The sequence below is a fragment of the Anser cygnoides genome, chromosome 13, assembly GCF_040182565.1.
Source record: "Anser cygnoides isolate HZ-2024a breed goose chromosome 13, Taihu_goose_T2T_genome, whole genome shotgun sequence".
Taxonomy (NCBI): Eukaryota; Metazoa; Chordata; class Aves; order Anseriformes; family Anatidae; genus Anser; species Anser cygnoides.
In genome coordinates this window covers 7,845,090-7,866,757 of record NC_089885.1, presented here as the reverse complement: position 1 = coordinate 7,866,757, position 21,668 = coordinate 7,845,090, and the positions used below count along the sequence as shown (strand labels likewise).

The 21,668-nt window shown below is 40.5% G+C and overlaps 1 protein-coding gene across 18 annotated transcripts in view; it reads right to left on the bottom strand.

The window, feature by feature from the left end:
- Positions 1-21,668, bottom strand: part of IL1RAPL2 (interleukin 1 receptor accessory protein like 2) — a 425,448-nt gene that overhangs the window by 10,548 nt on the left and 393,232 nt on the right. For 17 of the 18 annotated variants that reach the window (XR_010834812.1, XM_048075288.2, XM_048075281.2 and 14 more), the window contains 3 exons: positions 18,592-18,737; positions 12,946-13,089; positions 9,080-9,250 (listed from right to left, as the gene is read on the bottom strand). Coding sequence is in view for 17 of the 18 variants with exons in the window: in XM_048075288.2 (XP_047931245.1) it covers positions 9,080-9,250; positions 12,946-13,089; positions 18,592-18,737 (461 nt within the window). In the remaining variant the exon portion in view is untranslated. Of the gene's footprint in view, positions 1-1,048; positions 1,809-9,079; positions 9,251-12,945; positions 13,090-18,591; positions 18,738-21,668 lie in introns of those variants that run through there. The other variant, XM_048075384.2, reaches the window with a different exon arrangement.

The window sequence follows — 21,668 nt, the reverse complement described above, 5'->3', positions numbered from 1 at the left end:
TACAAGAAAACTCCTCAATAATATCCTCAATCCGTAACTGTTTTTCCCTGTTCATCTCAACAGAATGGCATTTACATAATATCCTCACTGTGTAGATGCATTACTAACTAAAAATACACAGTTCACTTACTGCCAAATTATAGGTCAAGATCAATGTAATGTTTGCGTAAATTTTAACATTAACACTGGTTATGATTAAAGTCACATTGATGGAAGCACACTCTGGGAAGCAGTTCTTGTGTTTCAGATGCAAGGGCAGGAGGATGCTGCAGGGTGTGCAAACCGTAACTAGCAAGTGCTCAGAAAGAAATCAACCTTATCACATGCAGAAATTGTGCTATGGCATAGAAGCAGCATGGCAGCTCTTTCTTCTCTAGGTATTAACCACAAAAACACAACAGCATTTTTTGTGGCTCAGTGGTCTGCTTTAATATTGCAAACCTGTGCTTCTATGTACACCAAGGTATTAACAGAAACTTCACAAGTGACGGGAACAGATGGAAAATTTAAGCATATTGGAGGTGTTTATTTGCTGAGACATCAGTGATGAAGAAAATAGTATTCTTCTTTCATTCATGCACACCAAGAAGTTGTGAATGATCAGTGTAAGCAGAAATGCCAGCCCCATCATCAGCTCCATGATGTCAGCTTACTGAACTTGAAACCGTTCTTGAAGTTGGACTTGGGTTTCTGATCCAGAGTTTCACTTGTCCCAGGGATGGTAGGGAAGAGATGCCAATTATCGTGGTCTGACATGGAACGGGATGGGAAAGAGGTCTACTTACAGACCTGATCTAAAACCCATTTAAATGACAAGACTCCAAGAAGTTTCAATGGGTTTTGGGTCAGGACCAGAAACATGAAAACACTTGAAAGAAATATTAAGATCAGAAATGTGTTCACTGGTTGCAGAGCATCGTGATTGTGAGCTTAGAGACAGGAAATTATTATTTTAACTACATGAACCTTTTGACCATGCTACTCAGAATGTGCTATCTGACAACAGAGGAGAAGCATGTGTTATAAATGAAGACTTGGACACAAAAGCTGCACAGAACAGATCTTTACTCAGCACAGGGCAGGGCCTCTCTTACACACACTGCCCTCTAGCAGGAACAACGATTACAAATAACATCATTAATCAACATCTGTTACTGCAAGACTCATTTTTATAGTCCCAGGCACCATACCACAGCATGCTTATTCACACCACTTCCAGTAAAGTAAATAGCTACAAAATAGGCCAACAGGAACATTCTAAAATAGCTTATTTTCATGAGACTGAAGGCATAGTTAGCATCAAGTCTGCCTTTACTAATGTTTTATTTCACCACTTAGCAGCAAGAAGAATTTCTTTCACAAATGGAAAAAAGAGGCAATTGTAAACATCCCACAGACACACACAAAATTAAGACATACACATACATTACAAATCTCTAGGCAACAATCCTGACTTTCAGTTTTATGATTCTTTAATCATGCAGCATTTACAGTTATTTTTTTTTCTCTTAAAATATTTTATGAGGAAAACCGCCACATTGCTCTGTGTAAAATAGTTACTCATTAATGAAAAAAATTCAACATTATGATCCATGGGAGAGGCAGCAGAGAGGGGAGAGAATCAGCAACAATGAGAAAATGATAAGCAGAACTGGTGAAACAAAACTTAGGGAAAGGTAGAAATGTTCAATACAATGGAAAGAGATTATCCCAATGTATCAACAGCTCAGACTCTTCATTTTCTTCCTTTCTTTCTGCTCCCAAAAAGAAAGAATTTAGGTGGGAAGCTTCATCATTAGAAGTTGAATCTGCAAGATACAGTAAAACAACAAACTATCATGCATCTTTCCTGAGACATATTCATCCCTCCTCCAAACACCTCAGAACACTGCTATGTACAAGACAATTCTCTGCAGGACACATTCAGTACCATGTAGCCAGGTTAGTGCTAAGCACAACCACGCATATCCTGTACACATCCAATTCCAAAGAAAAAAGTCACTTCCCTTTCATATCTTCAAATATCCAGCAGCAATAATTTCAATGGCAACAACCCATCCATTGTACCATCTCAACCAGAAACTCACCAGACTTTGCTTTAGTCGAAGAGGGAATGAGGTAGGAAGATGAGAGGAAAAATCCCCTATTTTCTCAGATGGACACTTCTCCCTTCTGTGCCTCTCCCATACTTTGGTATGCCCAGCTTACTTGACAGATGTTGCAACAATTTGGAGCTCTTCCTATAGACAACTCTATAGAGACCTTCACAAATAACCACTAGGTGCAAATTCCAAGTTGCAGTTGGTTCAACGATAGACACAGCCAATGTACAAGGGGGTCTGCTGGTGCAGTGAGGATGAAATACACCGTATTACAGAAAAGCGGAAACCCAAATGAAAGGCAAACACATTTTCCAGCCATCTGGCCCAGAAGCATTGAATAATCCCAATAACTTAAGCTTGGGACTACTGCTACTACTTCCCTGGAGTATGTGGTTTAATTGGGTGCATCCTACAGAATGCCCAATGTGTACAACAAACATTTCTGCGAGGAAAAGCAAAGGAGGACGGGTTCCTGTCTTTCTAAAGCCTGGAAATTCATGCTTTCCCCTACCCTTCAGTGGTACAAGACTGCATAAATCTTGGAGTTGCTAAGTCACCCACTCCCTTTCAATTCAGAAGTACAGACTGCTCAAAATAACAGAGGGTAAGCTGTCTTAAGTGTTCTGTCCATTAGAAATGTTAAATCCAAGGCAGCTATATTGCAAAGGGTTGGTTTTGCCTTTCTATTGAGCTAAAAGGTAATTGTCAAGCAATGGTTCTGTTTCACTTTCAAGAAGAAACTGAACAAGCACTTCAGGATTCACATCACCAACCATCATCAACTGCAAGACTCCAGACAAGTGTATTTTCATCAGATAAATGCCATTTCATTAAAACTTCATTGTTGTCAAAGAAGGAGTCAATTTCAATGACATTTCATTATGAGGGGAGAAAAAATCTTGACAAAATCAGGATAGAATAATTTGGGTTTATTTCTCAAAATTATATTGTATCATAAAGTATAAAGTAAAAATAAAATGGCAGAATTAGCATTAACCTACTTGATTTTATTGAAAAATGACATTTTAATTTTGACCTTTTTTTCCTCCTCTTCTTGAAACACTGTTTTGCAATATGGCACAAAAACAGTTTTCAAAATGTTAGTATTTCTCATTAAAAAATTACAGTTTTGGGAAGCTCTATCGGTAACTTACTTGTACTATGGCCAATGGGATCTTCAAAGAAGTATGGACAACAAGAAGTTTTAGACCCATAAACAAACATGTTTTTTGCATGGTTGCCCATCAGCAATGAAGATAGATGACCTGACAGCAAATACACACTCACTAGATACCGTCAACATGTAACGATGGTGAATGTAGTGTGGAGCACTGAAGTCTGAGACACACATCCTATTTGCAAGAGTGTAATCACCCATAATTGCCTACTGAATCCTGAATGGGCTATGCTAGCCATGGGCTGGGAGGAAACACAGACAACCTAATATGCAAGTGGCCCAAGATCAAGAAAACTAAGGAATACCATGGACACAGAATTGCTTACACAAAGAAATATCTGACTAACTAGATTCAAACAATCTGCAAAAGCGGCTGAGGGAGAGAGAAAAAACAGCAATCGTATCAGGTCTTATGGATATTTTTGGCAAATGTGGTCTGCAGCACCACAAGGACCAAAGGGTATTTGCCATCAACCATACTGGCCGGTTCCTGACACTCTGAAAATAACCAGCCTTGCTGCCTCTGGCAACATGACTATCACTTGAGGAAGAGTTATTTATAGAAGAATAATTCAGTCCTAGTTTCCTAACCGAATAGTTCCCAAACCCTAACTTGAGCTACTTTATTACAGCAAAAATAACTGCTTGTCTTGCTTTTCCTATTTCTTAAACATTTGTTGCTTGTTTTAGCTCCAGCCAGAACAGCAATGCAGTCAGCACTGCTGAAACACAGAACAGAGTGATGGCCCCTGCCCCAAAGAAAGCACAATCCCACTATAAGCTAAGAGATGGGTGATGAGTACAACAGAAAGAAACAAATAATAGAATAGAAGATGGCTTTGGCGATATCTCCTTGGAGACTGAAGTGTCTGAAGTTGGTGATTCTGGTGAAACCGAAACTGGTATAGTAGTGGATGTCGGAATCAAAATTCTGAGTATTTAGAATAAAAGACTTGTAGAATCACACGGGCTGGGATCTGAAGGTCTCCAGGTCAATCTTCCGCCCAAAGCAGGAGCAGGTAAGATTGTTCAGGGCCTTGTCCAGTAGAGCTTTGAAAATCGCCAAGGATCTTCTCAAGGCTTCTTCTCCGGTGGCTTTGGGTACTGTCCTGGTGTCTGATCACCCTCATGGCAAGGAAAAATTTCCAAATATTAGATTGGAATTTTCAGCGTTGCAACTTCTATCTATGGACTCTTATCCAACGACTGTACATCTCTGAGAAGAGTCTGCCTCCATATTCTGTGTGCTTTCCACTGGAAAGACAACAATAAAATTCCCCCTTTGCCTTTCTTTTCTTCATGAAATACAGTTCTTTTGGCCTCTCCTTTTATGCTATGTGCACCAGCTTCCCGACCATCTTGGTGGCCTTCAGCAAACCACTACAAGGTAGACATCCTGTCCCGGCCGACTCTAAAGAGAGGGATTTTGTTTATATTTATTCCACTTTTAACTATCATTCTGCTGGATTTCATTTTTACTTGCCTGGCATTAACTGTAAGATTCATACAGAGCAAATAACCAGGGACTTTGTAAATGAGTTTGTGGTGCTGAGTGCTCTATTTCCGTTCCACGTAAATGGTGTCACATATCTAATAAAGGCTCCTTGGGAACCCCAGGCACACTGTCCAAGTGGGTTTTCTTCATCCAGGAACTTAGGAAGCTCAAATTCACCAGTCAACAGCAACAACAAAAAAAACAAACCAAATCAAAACAACAACACAAAAGAAACCCACTGCAGATGGGCAGACAAAACTACAAACTGCCAGAAATTCAATATTGACTGTTGGGTGCTTTTTATTGGATGCCTGAGGTGCTCTCCTGTCATGCTGCTAACCTCTTATTTCCCAGGTAAAAGCAAAGATTTTTATTCTATTAGTGTTGTTCTTTTCAGTGCCTGATCTCTACACCCTGGGCTGAGCTGGAGTGAATTGCTGGTGTATTTTCAATCCTGTCAAGATCAAATGCACATATGCTTAGAGAGCAACTAGATGATGTTCTAATAGATTAGTATTGCTGGTATTAAAAATACAAATAGACAGTCTTGATCTCTTCACTTTCAGAGTTTAAAATAATTTGTAGAAGCCACTGGAGAAAAATATCTTCCTCTGATGTAGACCCAATTTTAGAAGAATCAAGTGCAAATATATCATTCTCTCTGTAGAAACATCTTTAGTGAGACAGAAAATGTCTCGGATAAAAATGTAAGTATTTCTACTTTTTCCTCTCAGCTCTTCAATTTCCTCAGGTCTCCTAACACTGAATTAAAAAGCTCATAGGATTTGAGAGTCTGGTTGGCTGTGGAAAAGGGTTTGTTCAAAAAAGGTCTTGAAAAGTAATAGGGTGGAAAAAATAATAATGGTTAAGAAGAATTAAGGATCACTGTCTCCTTATACAGGCTGACATGTTCACTGGCGCCTTAGGTGCCTAGGCAGAGAGGTATACGTCCTGTCAGCTTTGAGGGAATGAAGAATGCTCTCTGTGTCATTACCAAAAGATACTCTTTAAGAAAGAATAGCTGGAATTAAAGTCAAACTCAGTCTTGCTGCTTACACAGCACACCACATGTTGCGTCTTGCTGCCCTGTCACCCCTCCGGCCTGCACGGCTGCGTGGGCTTCTGTGTGAGGGAGAGGAGCAGAGGAGCAGTGGCTGCTTGAGCCCCGTTTCCACCTCACCAGTTCAGGGCTGGGTCCCCTCATGCTGCTTTCAGGCGACACCAAGAGTCTCCACAAAGGTCCTTGCTGGCTGCTGCGAAGTGGGCATCACCGAGGCCCTCAGTGCCCTTCCTGAGGGATCTCCCACTAGGACAAAATGCTCCACTGGGATAGTAATTGTATTCCGGCTTTGCGGGGCACAGAAACCAACGCTTCCTGCAAATGTGACTCAGGCTCATCTAACCTGGACTCCTGAGGCCAGGAATCTGCTTTCCAAAGCTATGGCCTTGGCCTCCGCAGCCATCATCTCTGTCCTCCAAGGGCTGGCAACATCTGTTCCACACGGCTCCTTCAGACAGCCAGTCCTCAGCGCAGAGCCAAAGCGCGGAGCTGGGATATGAGGTGGGGACACTGCCAGGGTCCCCCTTTCAGCAGAGGAGCTCTGCTGGGTGAGCAAACCCCTGCTCAGGTGCATCTGGCTCGAACCTCTCCCTCGGCTGCAGAGGGGCATGCGGAGCCTATCCCAGCTTTTCCCTAGAGGTGAATCACCTGGCAAAATCATAATCAAAATTGTCCTGAACTTTTCTGAAGCCAGCTTTTCAAGTTCGTTCAGAGAAGTATCCAAGGAAGACAAATGAAATACTATTTAACATATCTATTTTTTGCTTGCTCTCAAACCCAAACAGCAGCTGTGTTACTACATGCCGGGAAGCAAGCGCAATAATGCACACCCTCCTGTGGCAGCACCTTAAAACTGCAGAGATTATGTGAAACAACCAGACTTAGAAAACACCCCAGATTTGCTGGAATCACACATTTAAGTACATGGGAAAAGATACAGAAGGCAACATCAGCATGGAGAGCGGGAAAGCATTATATCACACAAAGTCATTTACACCAAAAGACAAGGAAATGCGGTACACGTGAGAAGAAATATTTCCTGAAATCAAAAAGGATAACTGTGACCAAAACCCCATTCTTCTATAGGAATCTGCCCTGAAAAGCCATATATTTTGTCACATCTGCCACTTTTTGTGACAGTCACTCTAGAATATATTTGGTTTGCCTCTGAAATTTCTAGCAGGTTGATAGCACATCATGCTGCCTGCTCTCCTCACTACACACTGCAAGTCCTTGTAAGACTGGTGAGCATTGCACAAATGACAGAAACAGCCACGTTCCCTTCTCCTCTGCACACCAACAGCTTGCAAATACAGGAGGCTGAGCCTTTCCTCCTGCCCCATCACCTCTCCCTCTCTCTTGTCCCCCTCAAAATCAAGTGCCACCCCCCCCATATATTTTTCAAAGCTGGAGCATGCAAATCACGCTCATTTCAGATCCGTATTTTATTCTGTATTGTCATTATGTCTGATTAAGCGTTCTTGAAGCTCCATATGTTAGAATCAGGCCCTTTCATAACACTGAAGAAGTGAGTTTGAGAGGAAAAAAGAAGTATTAAGTCTGTGAATGCTCATAAATGAGAACTGACATTTTCAGGTACCCTACATTTTCAGGAGAGGTTTAATGAATACCCAAAGTGATGACAAGTATTTGCTGAGTGTCTGACTGACAAAAATAGACAAAAATAAAATACCATGCTGGCTGGTATAGCAATTGGAAAGAAGGCTCTCATTTCAGATTAATCTGTGCGTATAGTTATTGGTGAAAGGCCAGATTTAAACTCCAATTCACTTGTATAATTGCAATGTATAACTGCTATATGGTTGGATATGAAACAACTATTTACTACAGTCCTGTGATTTTTAACACAGAAAGGCATTTTCTCTTATTATCTAATAATTCAGTACCGCTTGCTTGGGCTGTCAGAAATAAAAAGGCTATAAGCCAAGTCCCCCTTCTGGAATATCTTTCAGGGGACTAACAGAGTAAAACTCACTCCTCGCGGGGGCAAAGCACAAAGGAATAAAGGAAGCAGCCCTGGCCTAGGAGCTGCAAATGCACATGATCAGTTCAAGCCACTACAGGGGGCTTTGCAGGATCTCTGCCTAGGCTCTGACTCCTCTCTCCCAGTGGGACTGGAGTCAGAGCTCTGCTTCCAGCTCCCTCAAATAGCAAAGAAACAGGCTTCAACTTCTGGGGCAGGCACTGGGTTTGGCAGCAGCAAGGCAGCAGTTTCAAGTCTTTGGCAGGCAGGCTGCTAATGCAGTCATGTTCTAGCTGTTTCATGTTTGGGGACATCTGCTCCAGTACAGTCATTGCTTTGTTTTCTTGTTCCTATTTCCTATCCAGTAGCATATACAGAAATAAGTTCATACTCTCTTTTAGCATTTTTCATGAAAATGATTTGTAGCAGACAGAATTAGTGAAAAAAAAAAGCATGTTTTTCACATGGGTAACATTTCAAATAAATACGATATTAAAGCAAACATATTGTGCCATTCATTGACGTGATTCATGGTCTTTTTGACTTGTCCAGAAATGAATTTGGAAGAAGAGATGCCATAACCACAGCTCAGAAAGCATTAACTGTTGGTACAGACATCCAGAGGTGCTGCTGAATCTTCAGACACAGCAGCAAAATTGATTTGAAACGGACAGCTGTATTTTACCATCAGCATGGAAGACAGCATCAGATCACAGGACTGTACACAGTCCCCTGAAGAATTAGTATTACTTACACAATACCGATACTGCTCAGAAATGCAACACTTGGTCAAAACCCTAATGAAAAACTGCACGTTTGCCATTAATTGGAAAATTAATGTAGCTATTTATAAGGCTTCAAAGTTAGGGAAAAAAGACACAGACAAAAAAGTAATTACTAAAAAAAAATCCCATTTTCAATAATAAAACAGAAACCACAAATCTTTTTTGGAACTTTCATTTTTAGCTCCTTGTATCTGACACAGAGATTTTATATTACACTATTGCTTGCAGCACTGCTGCCTCCCCCGTTGAAAGGTCCAGCTTCTGCCTCCACTGAAATCAATAGCAGCTCCCCCTCTGGTTTCAGTGGTGCAGGAACAAACTCTAACCTAGAGCTCAAATCTGCAGCAGTGAGGAAACTTAGCCGCTCCGACAACCACTTCACAAGGATGGGCTTTCCCTGTCTAGTATTTATTGCACAGTCCAGGCCTTCACAGCACATCGGAGAGAATTAAAACTCAAAGGTCAGAAATACTTACTTCCGCTAGGAATCAGGTCCCTATCTGGAATGAAGAGCTTATATCCATAGTGCTTTTCGAGAACGTCTGGCAGGATTTCCAGTGCAAAGTGCTCCTCTTCGTTATTATCACAATCTAATGCATCGGGATCCACTTTGGTGTATGAAAGATAAGCGTCATATTCCTTGTTGTCTGTAAGGAAACAAGTTCACGTTCAGCCTGACGTTTGCAAAAGCACTGTAAAGAGCATAGGACAGTTCTAGAAAACTGTATTATTCCTAGAAATGATCACGCCAACAAAACTGGTACTTTTCATAGGAACATATAACCTGGCTTTTACAGAGAAATTAGCTGGCTGGCAAGTCTGCCTCATGTGGTCAGTGTACGCACTTCATATCTGAAAAGATCTTGGGAAAAATTCAAATACAAATATTAATGCTGGAACTTCTTATTTTAATCCTTTCTCTGGTGCTAATGGAAATCTTTCTTTCAACTCCTGTGCCTCAAGAGCGCTATGGTTATGGGCAAGTTTTGAGCTCTCACTCAAAGGAGAACTTCCTTTCACAAATAAATGTGACAAATGCACAACTTAAACTCGAATACTGATTATACAGAAAACAGTGACAAATGTGAACAGTTCAAAGCATTCTTTCAGAAAATCTTCCAAATTTTAAAGCCAATATCATAACTTTAGAGGTCATTTGATCCAGGACATTTTACATACCTGGGGCTCACCTTATCAGACCTAGAAATAACTCCAAGAGCAAGTGTGGAGCAGGGAGAGACTTTCTCCTGCACTAGGATGCCTGCAGCTCAGGGTGGAAGCCTCAGGGCTTCATCGAAAAGTGGGTGACAGAGGGGACCCCAGAAAATGCCTTATGAGGAAAGCTGGGCTGTGACACAGAGGTCTGGCAACCCAATTCCTTGCTCCTCCTGCACAGCACCGGGGCTAGACTCCAGCTCTCTGCATCCAACACACAGAGCTGCGAGCTGGCAAGCGTGCCGGGAACAGAAGTGGCACCGCTATCGAGCTTGAGATCCATGCTGTGATCAGGCTGTCTTAGTGACATTTCTCTTTGTTATTCCTCTGCAGTAATGGAAAAAAGTGTATTGAAAAAGTCAACCTTCAGCAATTTAGTCTCCAGGGAAGAGCACAGCTGCCATTATTTACAGAAATGAAAAATCAAATAGTTAATGTTGTGAGGACAAAACTGCATGAATGGGGGATTGCTGAGTACCAATTATCTGTGAAGAACTGTGCACATGAAAGATAATGGAAGCAGTTAAAACTCATCAATACATTCCAATAAAAAGAAAAAATAGCTAATCATAATACAACACGTTCTTCAATGACCTTGGAACGATGGTTGCTTTCTTATAATTCTTGACATAAAGCCAGACCCATGAGGGTCAGAGCCACAGACAAAGCATGTGAATAATTGTCTGTAAAAGGCAATTTGCCTGGTGTCACCGGAGCTGTATGGGAGGAGGTTCACCTGGTGTGCTGGCACTTCTCTGAAATCGGCAGCTCACAGATATAGCAGTGACTGATGGAAAGTTGACAGAAGAACTAACAGCAAAGAAATGAAGGCCAGTTGGCTTTGGAGACATGTCCAAAACCTGCTATCTTGTCCGTAATGAAGCTTGTTGAAACCTTTTAAGAGAAGCCAACTACCGCGGGATTCGGGAGACAAACGTCCCTGGAAACATCTGAGAGCTCTGTAAAGGTAGCAGAGCAAACCCCCGAGCACTGATGTGCTTGGTTACAAAGCAGCACGAAAGCTGTGCGCTTAGAGAGGAAGCCAGGGACTGGGAACAGCGTGAACCCAGTCCCTGAGCTGAGTCCTGTCCCTTCCAGCTGCCTGGGTACCAATGCCCTCTCCAGTCTCCTCTATCCACAATGCAAGCAAGCAAAAGAGAGACAGAAGCAGCTCCCCCAGGGCTCCCGTGAGTCCATATGCTTGTGCTACATCTCTGCAGTCTCAGCTGCCTCTTCACAAGCCTCACATTTACGGGATGTTAACAGAAGGACCTAGCCATGCTCACCCACTGCTTGCTCTGTGTGCTTTGGATGCAGCACTGCTGGGGGCTATTTCGTAAATGGCTTCCGTTAATCTTCAGTGCTGCTGAAATGTTTTGTCTAAAAGCAATGCTATGTACAACACAGGAAGTGAATGCATCCAACACTGCTTACATAGGGTATTTTTAACAATTGGATGAAGCAAATCTTTTCGGTTCCAAATCTTTTACTTTAAAGAAATACACGCATAAAATGGGATACGATCCTGCAATTGCATATATGCAGCTGGCTTCTCACAGGACCTCTACGTGTTCGCTGTATAGCCTACAGAAGTAGGAAGAAACACACTTCTATACACTGTGACTTCAGTAACATTCTGCCTCCATTTCTCACTCGGCAGGATCAGAATGAGATACAAGGCTGCAATAGCTCTAAAATCACGCACTGGAAAAACAAGAGGTTGATTTCTGAATTGTCACGCACACAGAATCCTCTAAGTACTCGTAGGGTCTCTTCTAAACAACTTCAAAATGTTTCATAAATTAAAAAGTAACTGAACAATGAAGTTGCATTAATAAAAATGCAGCAGCTTCACATTGAAAACACGAGCTAAACAAATGAAAGCAATCTGGAGGAAAGTTACCACTTCACGTCACTTTTGTTGGTGCAAGCCAAGGAAATCACGTTGGTATAATCCCAAGGTACTAGAAGTAAATTACCTCTAAAATCACAAAATCTTACCCTTCACTTTCTCCTACGTATTAGAATAAACATTGTCCAGTATTGTACAGTGTGAGAAAAACATAATTATAGGTTTTCCCACTTACACAAAGACTGAGAGAAGTTTCCTGACCTCTGTTCCTGCTATTTAACATTCCACATTCTATAACCCCTTGGATATCATTCCACCCATCCTCCAAAACTCCTATGGATTTCTTTGCAGCCAAACCTTTTCACACTTCATTTACCCAGTGCTTAACAGAAAACAATTATTTTGATAATGGCGAGGCTAGCTGCAGAAAGCAACACGTCTGTACAACTGCCCATTGTTTTTGCACAATGGGGGAAATGCGTTCCCTGCTCCTTTTGCAAATGTTATTGTTTTCATTTCAGACTGCCTATGTGACGCTTAAGTGTTGAAGTAGGCTATGAGAAGTACCTTTACTTGAATACTGTGCTTTAGATCTTCAGCAGATACTAGTTATACGCACGTTAATAGTATATTAACTATGCTATAATATAATATGCTATAATTCACTAATAGGATTTAAAGCATTTGGATTTAGTTCACCAGGGCTTATTCCAGCTTCACAGGAGAAGGAACATTCTATGTTCAGGGAAATTAAAGCTTCAATTTAAAAAACAGGCTTAGCTTTAGGCACCAAACAGATCATACGCTACCAAAAGGCGGGGGGAAACACTGAAAAACACCCCATGCTATTCTTAAATGTAGTCTTCAGGCAAGCTGTATATTTCCACTAAGTTGTTTTCAGACTCGCAATTAACTGAAGTAACTAGTTAACCGCAATAACAATTGACTCTTACTAGTTCCTAGAGTTAGTCAACAGCCTAAAAATAATTGATGGGGAAATGTTTAAAAGAGTTCTGCTGGGGAATCAGTTCAAAAACACCAGCCAAGCCTCCATAACTGGCTTCTGAACATTTCTTCCTACTCCCATTTGCCTATGGAACAGACCAGTGACACTTCAGTGAACAGACTCTGATTCCAGTAGGCTTTGAGAAAAAGTCTTAGGGATTTACACTTTTGGGTGCGTAGAAGTTTGAACTTCAACTAGAAATTTCACCACTTTGGACCTCTGAAATATTTCCAGTGCATATATTATGAGTTTCCTGAGCAGCTGCTTACCATCTGCTGCTTCATCTCCTCCAAAGTTCTGTCTGTAGAAGAGCATTAACTCTATGTTGTAGCACTTATAGATGGTCACCAGCAAAATAAGCAGAAGAAGGATGGCTCCCAAACCTCCAGCAAGCTCTATTTTGTAGATCAAATCTAAAATTAGCAGGGAAAAACAAAGGTTATGATCTTTTTGAACTTTAATTGCTCTAATCCACTGTACAATTCCATGTAAAATTGCACAACTTCTTGTTATAACCACTGTAACATCAAGGATGTCTCTTTTTTTGTTGTTGTTTTTTTGTTCATCACCTATTATTCAACTTCAACCACTCATTCCTTCTATTCTTTCAATTCTGGAATTGCCATCCAGAATGCATTTGAGGCTATAATCGTAATTCTACCAGGGAATTATGTAGTTATTTTACACTGAGGATTAATCAACCTTTAACGAGCTTGTGGAGTTTGAAACTTCTATCTTGGCAGAGAGCATCAAATGCTGTATGCAGCATGTGAGAATAGGTTTACTAGGCATATTGTACCCCATTTGGGAGACTGCAGTCCCCCAAATAATATTAAACTTTGGTTTTATATTTGTGGAGCCAGCGGATGAGCTGATGTAAGCTGTCAAGCCAGGACTTTGGCTGAATCACTAGCAAATGAATTGAGCATGTAGAGTGCCCAAAACAATGTGAGGAGCCAGAAGTACACACTTCGAGTTGTGGCGGCTACAGTGGAGTTCTCACATGTTTGTTTAGCACACGTTATACTTTAAATGGGAAATAGTGCTAGCTAAAATTTCCAACTGGGATGCTTTTATTACAAAACATCACAAGCAGTCTATCCCAAAGTACTTCACAAGTTCATCCAAATGCAATTATCCATCTTTTACAACTGGAGAAAAAGAGGCCTGGAAGCAACGTGTTCAAGGTCATTTGGCAAACAAATGCCAGAATGAGACAAAAAGCCTTAAATACAGTGCTCTATCTGACCTAAGATGCTAGCTTTAACAGTATCAATCCTTATCCTGAAACGTCCTCGGAACACAATATTGCTTGTAACACCACTTGGCATATTACATTACCATAAAGGACAAAACATGCCAATTTGACAATAGCATCTGTATTAATTAGCCTCTATATTATATATTAGCATCTATATTATATATATTAGCATCTATATCATAGCCTCTATATTAATTAGGTAAGATGTCATGAAGATATTTGCTGCTGTGATAAATACAATATGAAGATATAAAAACTGTAATACAGGCTAGAAAAAGTTTTTGTGATCTTTACACTTCTAAAACTTAGGCCAGAAGAAATTACTGGTATGTCATTTGTGTCATTTTCAAGATAAAAAGCAAATTAGTTGTGTATCTTTTGGGGTTAGCCCTGCCTCACCATGCCTTGTATTTCAATAATTAACATCAGATGTCAAGTTATTCCCAGTTTACAGTATCTCTGATATCTGTCTGCTGAGAAGTCATGGACTAATAGATGGAAAAAGTCTATTATAATAGCTATTTAATCTCTCTGAGAACAGGGAATTCATGGGACTTTTATTACACTGCAAGATAAAGTTAGCATATGCTCTGGGGAGAAATCTGGTCAAATGGAGAACAGAGTTGGTTAAAATTACTTTTCAGTGGAAAAAAAAAATACCTTTCTTGTTGTACTGAAACTTTTCTACCAGGAAATTGGGATGATGGCAAAACTGCCAGCTGGGAAGGAGGGAAAAGGATGAAGGCCATTCAATTCTGACCAGCGCAGTTGACCTGCGCTACCTTGCAGAATAAAGTCCAGGAACAGAGCCCGTTGTATTCTCTCATCTATGCTCCAGCTGTACCCCAATTGCTGGGCAATCAATGCCTGTAGTTAAGCAGTCGACAAATCCCTCAGCACATTATGTTGCACACTTTTGGGGTTTGCCTGTTTGATTTGGCACCATTTGAAGCTGTTGTGTGTTACAGGACTTAAACAGCCCATCCATGGCAGTAACCTGTCTACACCCCCAGCAAAGCTAGGTTTGTTGAATGACTATTTTTGCCCACGCTGTGTCCTGAAGATCACCTGTAGCCCACACAGGAGCACAGACCTTCAGCCACCTGCCTGGGCAATGGCAGGGTATGGCAGCAAAATGGCAGCAAAAATGTTAATTCCAGCTTAAAAGGCAGAATTGATCTCCCTTTGCACCTCCTTCATTTGTCCTTCTGCCCCGTAATTCTCCTAGGCTCCAGACTTAACTTCTGCTCTCCTTATCTCTATTCCAAGGTGGATGCGATGGAGGAAACCCCTGAACACTCAGTTTTCTTGCCTGCTCCAGCTCTGCCTCTGATGAATGCCTTACCCCTCAAGCAGTCCTCACTGAGATCAATGGGGAAGGCAGTCGAGTAGATGCAACATTAGGAAAGGAGTTGAATCTGGGCTTTGTGCTATAACGGTGGCTGAAAATTAGTAAATAATAATATTCAGATAGGTCCTAATGTAAAATATTGTAGAAGGACCAAGCCACAGCCTATCATATAGAGGATTATAACCTTTAAAATAGTAGAAGTCTCATAAATACTCAGTAGGTGAGAGTCAAATATACTTCAGAAGGCTCTTCATCATTTAGTATTACATTGGCATCAAAAAACTCATCAATTTCCTGTGTCTTGAACAAAGGCAGCCTCCTTGAAAATAAACGTTGAGCCAACATAATTGTAATATTTACTTTTATCTAAATTCACTGCTTCTTTCTACTAGGAGCACTGCTCGATTTTATTCTGCAGTTCCAGACAACTTATTCATGTTCCAGGACAGTTATTTTATAGTGCGCTTAGACTTCAGTCAGGAAAATACTGGACTGTTTTCAAATTAATCTGAAGGGAATCCTGAGCTACTTCCACAACTAAGGGATAAGTGGGTGTATACTGTGGTCCCATGTAATTCAAGCATGGAGGGCAAAAAGCACAAAGCAAAGCTGGATTTGGTTCTTTTTCAGTCAAAAATAAAAATCCTACATGATGATGCATGATCTGGGGCTACCAGTATAGCAGCATTCCCGACTATCAGACAGCATCCTGTATTCTCAAAAAGGGGAGACATAACCTATAGCACTGTTGCAACGTGGAGCCAAGAGCAGGTAGGACTTCAGAGGGAGAGAGACTTCTCTGACCAGGAGATGCGCTTCCTTGTTGTTCCAAGTGCCCCAGCTTCTGGAAAACTGCAGCACATTACAATAGGAATCCACAATCCTTTGACACACACATAGAGGATGCTGGTCGACAGCCCTCTACCAGTCCTGTCCTAATTCCTGTCATAGGTCAGTAAAACTGTAATATTTCCTGGCTTATAAATACTCTACAATCAAATCCAAGCTGAAAAAAGATAGGATAAGAATTATATCAAGCTACAGAAAGGAAAAGTTTGGCCAAGTATTGGTAAGAACTTAATTAATACTTTAAAAAACAAGCCAATGCGACAGGTCGTCAAAGGACATGGTGGAAATACTGGGGATATTTTAAACAGCATTTTAATAGCTTGAAAATAAACTATCAAGAATGCCCAAGGGGAATATAGGCTTTCTACAGTCACATTTCAGAGAGAAATGAAATAGCGACTGAGAAGTGATCCTCTCCACCTCCGAATTCTGTATTCAGCACTGTTTCTTCCATAATTTCAGCAGAGCTCTGAAATGTCTGCGTTTTCTTGTTATAAATAAACCTAGCTTGTTATGCTAATATATGCAACACAGCTGAGCATTTACCAGTGTCAACACAGATATACATGCTATCAGTTGTGTATTTATTAGGTTCAGTGGATGGAAAGGTAGAACGCTTTTTTGTGCTAAAGAGGCTAATCCTTCATCATGATGACCAGTTTCCTTAATTAAAGTTGTGACACCCTGTCAATTTATATGTTAAATAAACATTCGTGTGTGTTCTGCATCACAACTGCAGGCCCTTGTTTTTCAAGGTGGTTTGTGGTTTCTGTATTGTGTTTTACCCCTATCACTTCGCATAAAGCATGGCCTATGTTACACCCTTCTTCCTGGGAGGACATAAAACTCTCGTATAGGAGGTTGTGTAAGCAGAGTTGATCTAGTTTTGGCAGGACTGAATACTGTAATTTTGCACATATAACCTGCTGGTCACAAGAAAGAATAGTAGAAAAGGTTGTTGAGCCCAAAATTTCCTCTCCCTACTAGTTCTTTTTTTTTTTTTTTTTCCCAATACCATCTCTCCCTTACCTTTAATTATACACAGATTATCTGAGGGTACATGAAACAGCACTTAGCATTCAGCATGGCTTTAGGTGAACCTGCTGACTGTAGTTCTTTGCCGTACTCAAGATACTGGTGAACCTGGTCTCAACCCCATCTAGGGATGCCTTGGCTGGTCTTCCTGTTCTTTCAGCTGGCTCTTTGTTCATTTGTCCCATGGTGACGTCTACCCTAGTCTCAGAGATCAACCTGCAGCATGCTCAGGTACTAACAGTGTATTTAAACCTTCTTGTAATGGGGACACCTCTGTGGGATTTAGCTGCAAGGATGGTGATGGAGACCACTGGCTTTTTTAACCAACACTAACACTGCAATCCACAATCTGCTGCTAAGCGTGTCCTTTGCCTCTGTGGTCTGAAAGCACATGAAGGACTGGAACAGCTCTTGCAGGTGTGCCTTGTGGAAACATTTCTTCTTCTCTTTTGGTAAATGATTTATAGCCAAAAATGACAACAGAGATCTGGACAACGTTATTAACTCTTTAGTCTATCTCCTTTACTTACAGCTCTATGGTTTCACATTACTTTTGTACCCTGAGTGTGTAACCTTTCCTTGCTCTCCCAACAGTTACTGTCTTATAGCTTTGGTACTGCCTAAGACACTCATCTTACAGAGATTACAGTCAAATTTAAACGTCACTCTACTTACAAATAGAAGAGGTGATTGAACTAACAAGATAAGAACTGTAACGAGATACCGCTACGTGCCTTACGATAACAACTTCTACAAACAGCAGAGCAGCGTAGCACCTTTTAATTTGGCACGTTCAAACCCAAATGGTTCCTGTTCTGCTACAGATAACTTGTCAATAGTGGTAGTCCCAATTCCAGGCACGGTATCCAGCAAAGTAATGCAACAATGAGGTAATTCTCCATTGATTTGTAGCTACCACTGCAATGTTTTCATTCCCCTCTGCGGTTAGAAATCAAAATGCATGGCAATTATTTAAAGATTTCCATTTAAACAGCGAAGCTGTTAAAGGAAGTGGAGATGTATGAGAACATCTGACCTCACTGCTGAGGTTCCTATTGTAAGAAATACACATTTTAGCTCTATCACACAATTACCTCTGGTCTAGTCAGTCAACTCTGGGTCAAATTCATAGGTTGTTTAGACCAAAATATTTCCACTGATTTTAATGGGGCTTTATGGGTGACTGTATTCCAGGCAAGTACATCACCTGTGTGGCTGATTCACTAGTGACTAAAGAAAAGTTCATGATTCTTTTTTCCTGCAAATAGTAAACTGGTGCCATAACACAAACGTACTTCAGCTCCATTAAGCACCCAGGAGTTCAGCCTGCCTCAGACAGGTCAGCAGGACCTTTGCTACTGGCTGACCCGTGGCTGCTGAGGCAAGAGAGATTACAGCGAATAAAATACTGAGAATTACCTTTCTTGCGCAGAAGAACACTGGCATGTTTCCGTCCATTCCTGTTTTCCACGTGACATGTATAGTTCGCCAGATCTGCCTCCTCTACAGCGTCAAAGATCAATGTCAATTCAACTTCTTTTTCTCCAAGATGTTCTCTAAGGAGTCTGAAAGGAAAGATACAACGTTCTCTTAGCTGAATGAATACAGGGTGGGGAGATTCCCACAAGAACCATGACTGGTCAAGCACAAGATACAAAGTTTTCCTGGCCTCCTTGCACTCCTGAAGGAGGACTTGGAAAGAGCTTGCAGGGGCCTGAAAGAGACTTCACAGATGCAACTTTCACAACAACCAAACCCCTTTTTCTCCCCTTGTGTCTGCAGCGAGGAGCAGGAGCAAGTCAGGAGGAATGTGGCAGTAAGCACAACAGTTGCACGCGGCTTGTTTACTTTGGCTCCTCCAGAATTAACACGCTAAAAACAGTTCCTCTTTTACAAGAAGCAATAAATACTCACTTTCCAGAGAAGTAAATATGCCACGGTGGGGCAAATTATAAGGCAATATTTTAAAGGCTGCGTCTTGTGCTACATTTTAAAGCAATCTTGAAAACCAATGGTAGGAGCTATGCTACTCTGGAATTTTCCACTTTTTTTTTTCTTTTTTTCCCCTAGACCCTGACTTTATAAGGGAACAGTATCAAAAACAAGAGCTCTTTTCTCCTTTGAGAGCACAAATGGGACATACAAAATCCCCCCATAAGGAACAGAAAGTTGTAGCAGAGTTTCAGGCCAGAGGTACAGCCTTTTCGTGTCATTTTTCTGACACCAACATTAAAATAATGCAAAGTAAATGCAAGGGTTTTCTGATGATGACATAAGACTAAAAATAAAACACCTTATTCTCTCAAAAGACTTATCAGTTGCTCAAGAAAGTTATGGGTCCCTTGAGCAAGGAAATGTGATCTCAAGTATAATCTGCCAGGTTCATTTGATCCTGGTAGCGTACCGCTGCATAAAGGGAAGGAGATGAACGTAAAATGCACGATGCCCTCGCAATCTGAAGCTTCTGAACTCACCACTGCACATAGTCCTGCTGGCAGTCTAACATGGCTTTATGGATAAAACTGTATTTTACTTTATTTTACTACCCCATATAAATCTTTCTTCCAGACACTGATGAAAGGTACAAGGGAAGACGGGTAATTAGCCAAAGTACTGTTTGTGCTGGATGGAAACTGTTCCTCCTGGAGAGCTTAAATTTTTCATTAATAACAACAAACACCAAATTTCTCTACTACAAACCAAAGCTGTTTGGGGTTTTTAATGAATGCATGCATTTTCTTAAGCCCAGTACATAATTTCATATAACAAACACAGATCTCCACATCTGAAAACTAATCAGAGGGATTAGTCCTGTGAGGGATTTGCACTTGAAATTCAAAAATGCAAGTCTGACTGCTAGAAACCAAATACTACAGTAAGATTTCATATGGCACTTCACCTTTAAAGGCTTGTGTGATCTAACAGAAACTCAGAAGACACACCAGAGCACCCAGAAATATTCACCCCTTTCACTACGGCTGTGTAACTTGCAAAAAAGGCAAATGAAAAAACAGTAGTTTAAGGACAGGCACGTCTGTTGCATTTGGAAACTTGGATTGCATCATTTCTGCAAATTCACCCTCATTTATTTCTGTATTTCTGCTTTTTTTATTATTATTATTATTATTCTGGCCCTGACTCCTAGTGCTGAAAATAATGCAAGGAAGTCTTATTTTTCACCATTTCTGGACAGAAAACAAACCTCCCAGGACAGCCCAATCTGCCTGCAGACTCAAATCAGTGTAAACCACTGAGGATCAGATAAATCAATTTGCATTTATCTATTAATATTCCATTTATAGAGCAAAATATTTTAAACTCAGGGAAGTCTTCCTTCTCTGTTGGTAAACAATACGCTTTACAAATTTCAGCCTACAAATTATGCTGCAGGGAACAAACAAAATCATTAACATAGGAGCTATCTGGGACATTAATCTGGAGCACTCTATGAATGTTCACATTGTCTTGTGTTTATTATAATGAGCATATTTTATGCACAGTAACAATTACGAAGACATTACAATTAAAATAAACTATTATTCTGAATCTATTTAAAATAATCAACCTTTAGCCTAAATTTAAATAATACATGGTCAGCTAAAAAGGAGCTTTCATAAAAAAGAATATGTTTTTTTTCACTTCTTTTCATGCTAATTGCAGTCTCTAGAAAGATCTCAGAATGAAATGCATCATGAAAATGCTGACAGACAACTTAAACATTGTGCTGGTAGCAACGTACAGAAAAGCTCCTGGTGGTGTTAAACCTTCCTGCCTTTATTATTTATTTATTTTTTCAACCAGTCCTCTACGGCTTGTGATACACTACTGCCACGGAAATAGTCACCCATCTACATTTTGTTTTATTTTATTTTATTTTTTAATATGTGCACAGCCTTTAGTTCACTGCATTTTGCAGTTGGTTCAGAAAAAGTAGAGCACAATACTTTTGGGGAAAAAAAGGAATATAGCGTCAACAAGTTAGACCTTCAAGCTGCAATAACATTTGCTGAACACGCAGAAAATGAAGCTCTGTCCTTATCTGAGTTGGTGGGAACCTTGCCAGTAACACTGCCAACACATGCCAGTTCCGACAAGTTGAGAAAATAATGGCTCTTTTTTTCTGGTTTGATGAACAAACTGTAAGAGTAATTCCATTATTGAATACATACAGAAATCAGTGGTGCTTGACAACTCACAATAAACAGGATGGAGGGAGAGAGAGAAGAGGTGGGTGAAAAGAAAAAAATACCCAATGCTTTCTTTTTGTTCAAGCTGAAGCAATTTATTTCATCTGAAACAAAACATTTTGTCTACTGATGATTTATCAGTTAAGAAGATGTGAATTAAAAACAACTGTAATGTCATAATACAAATGTTTTCTTTGAAGAATATCCCATGTTTCAGATTTTTCAAACGTTTTGTCATATTTTTCACTGCATTTATGTACTAAATTGAATCTGAAGATAAAATATTTTTGCTTTGAAACCATATTCTCC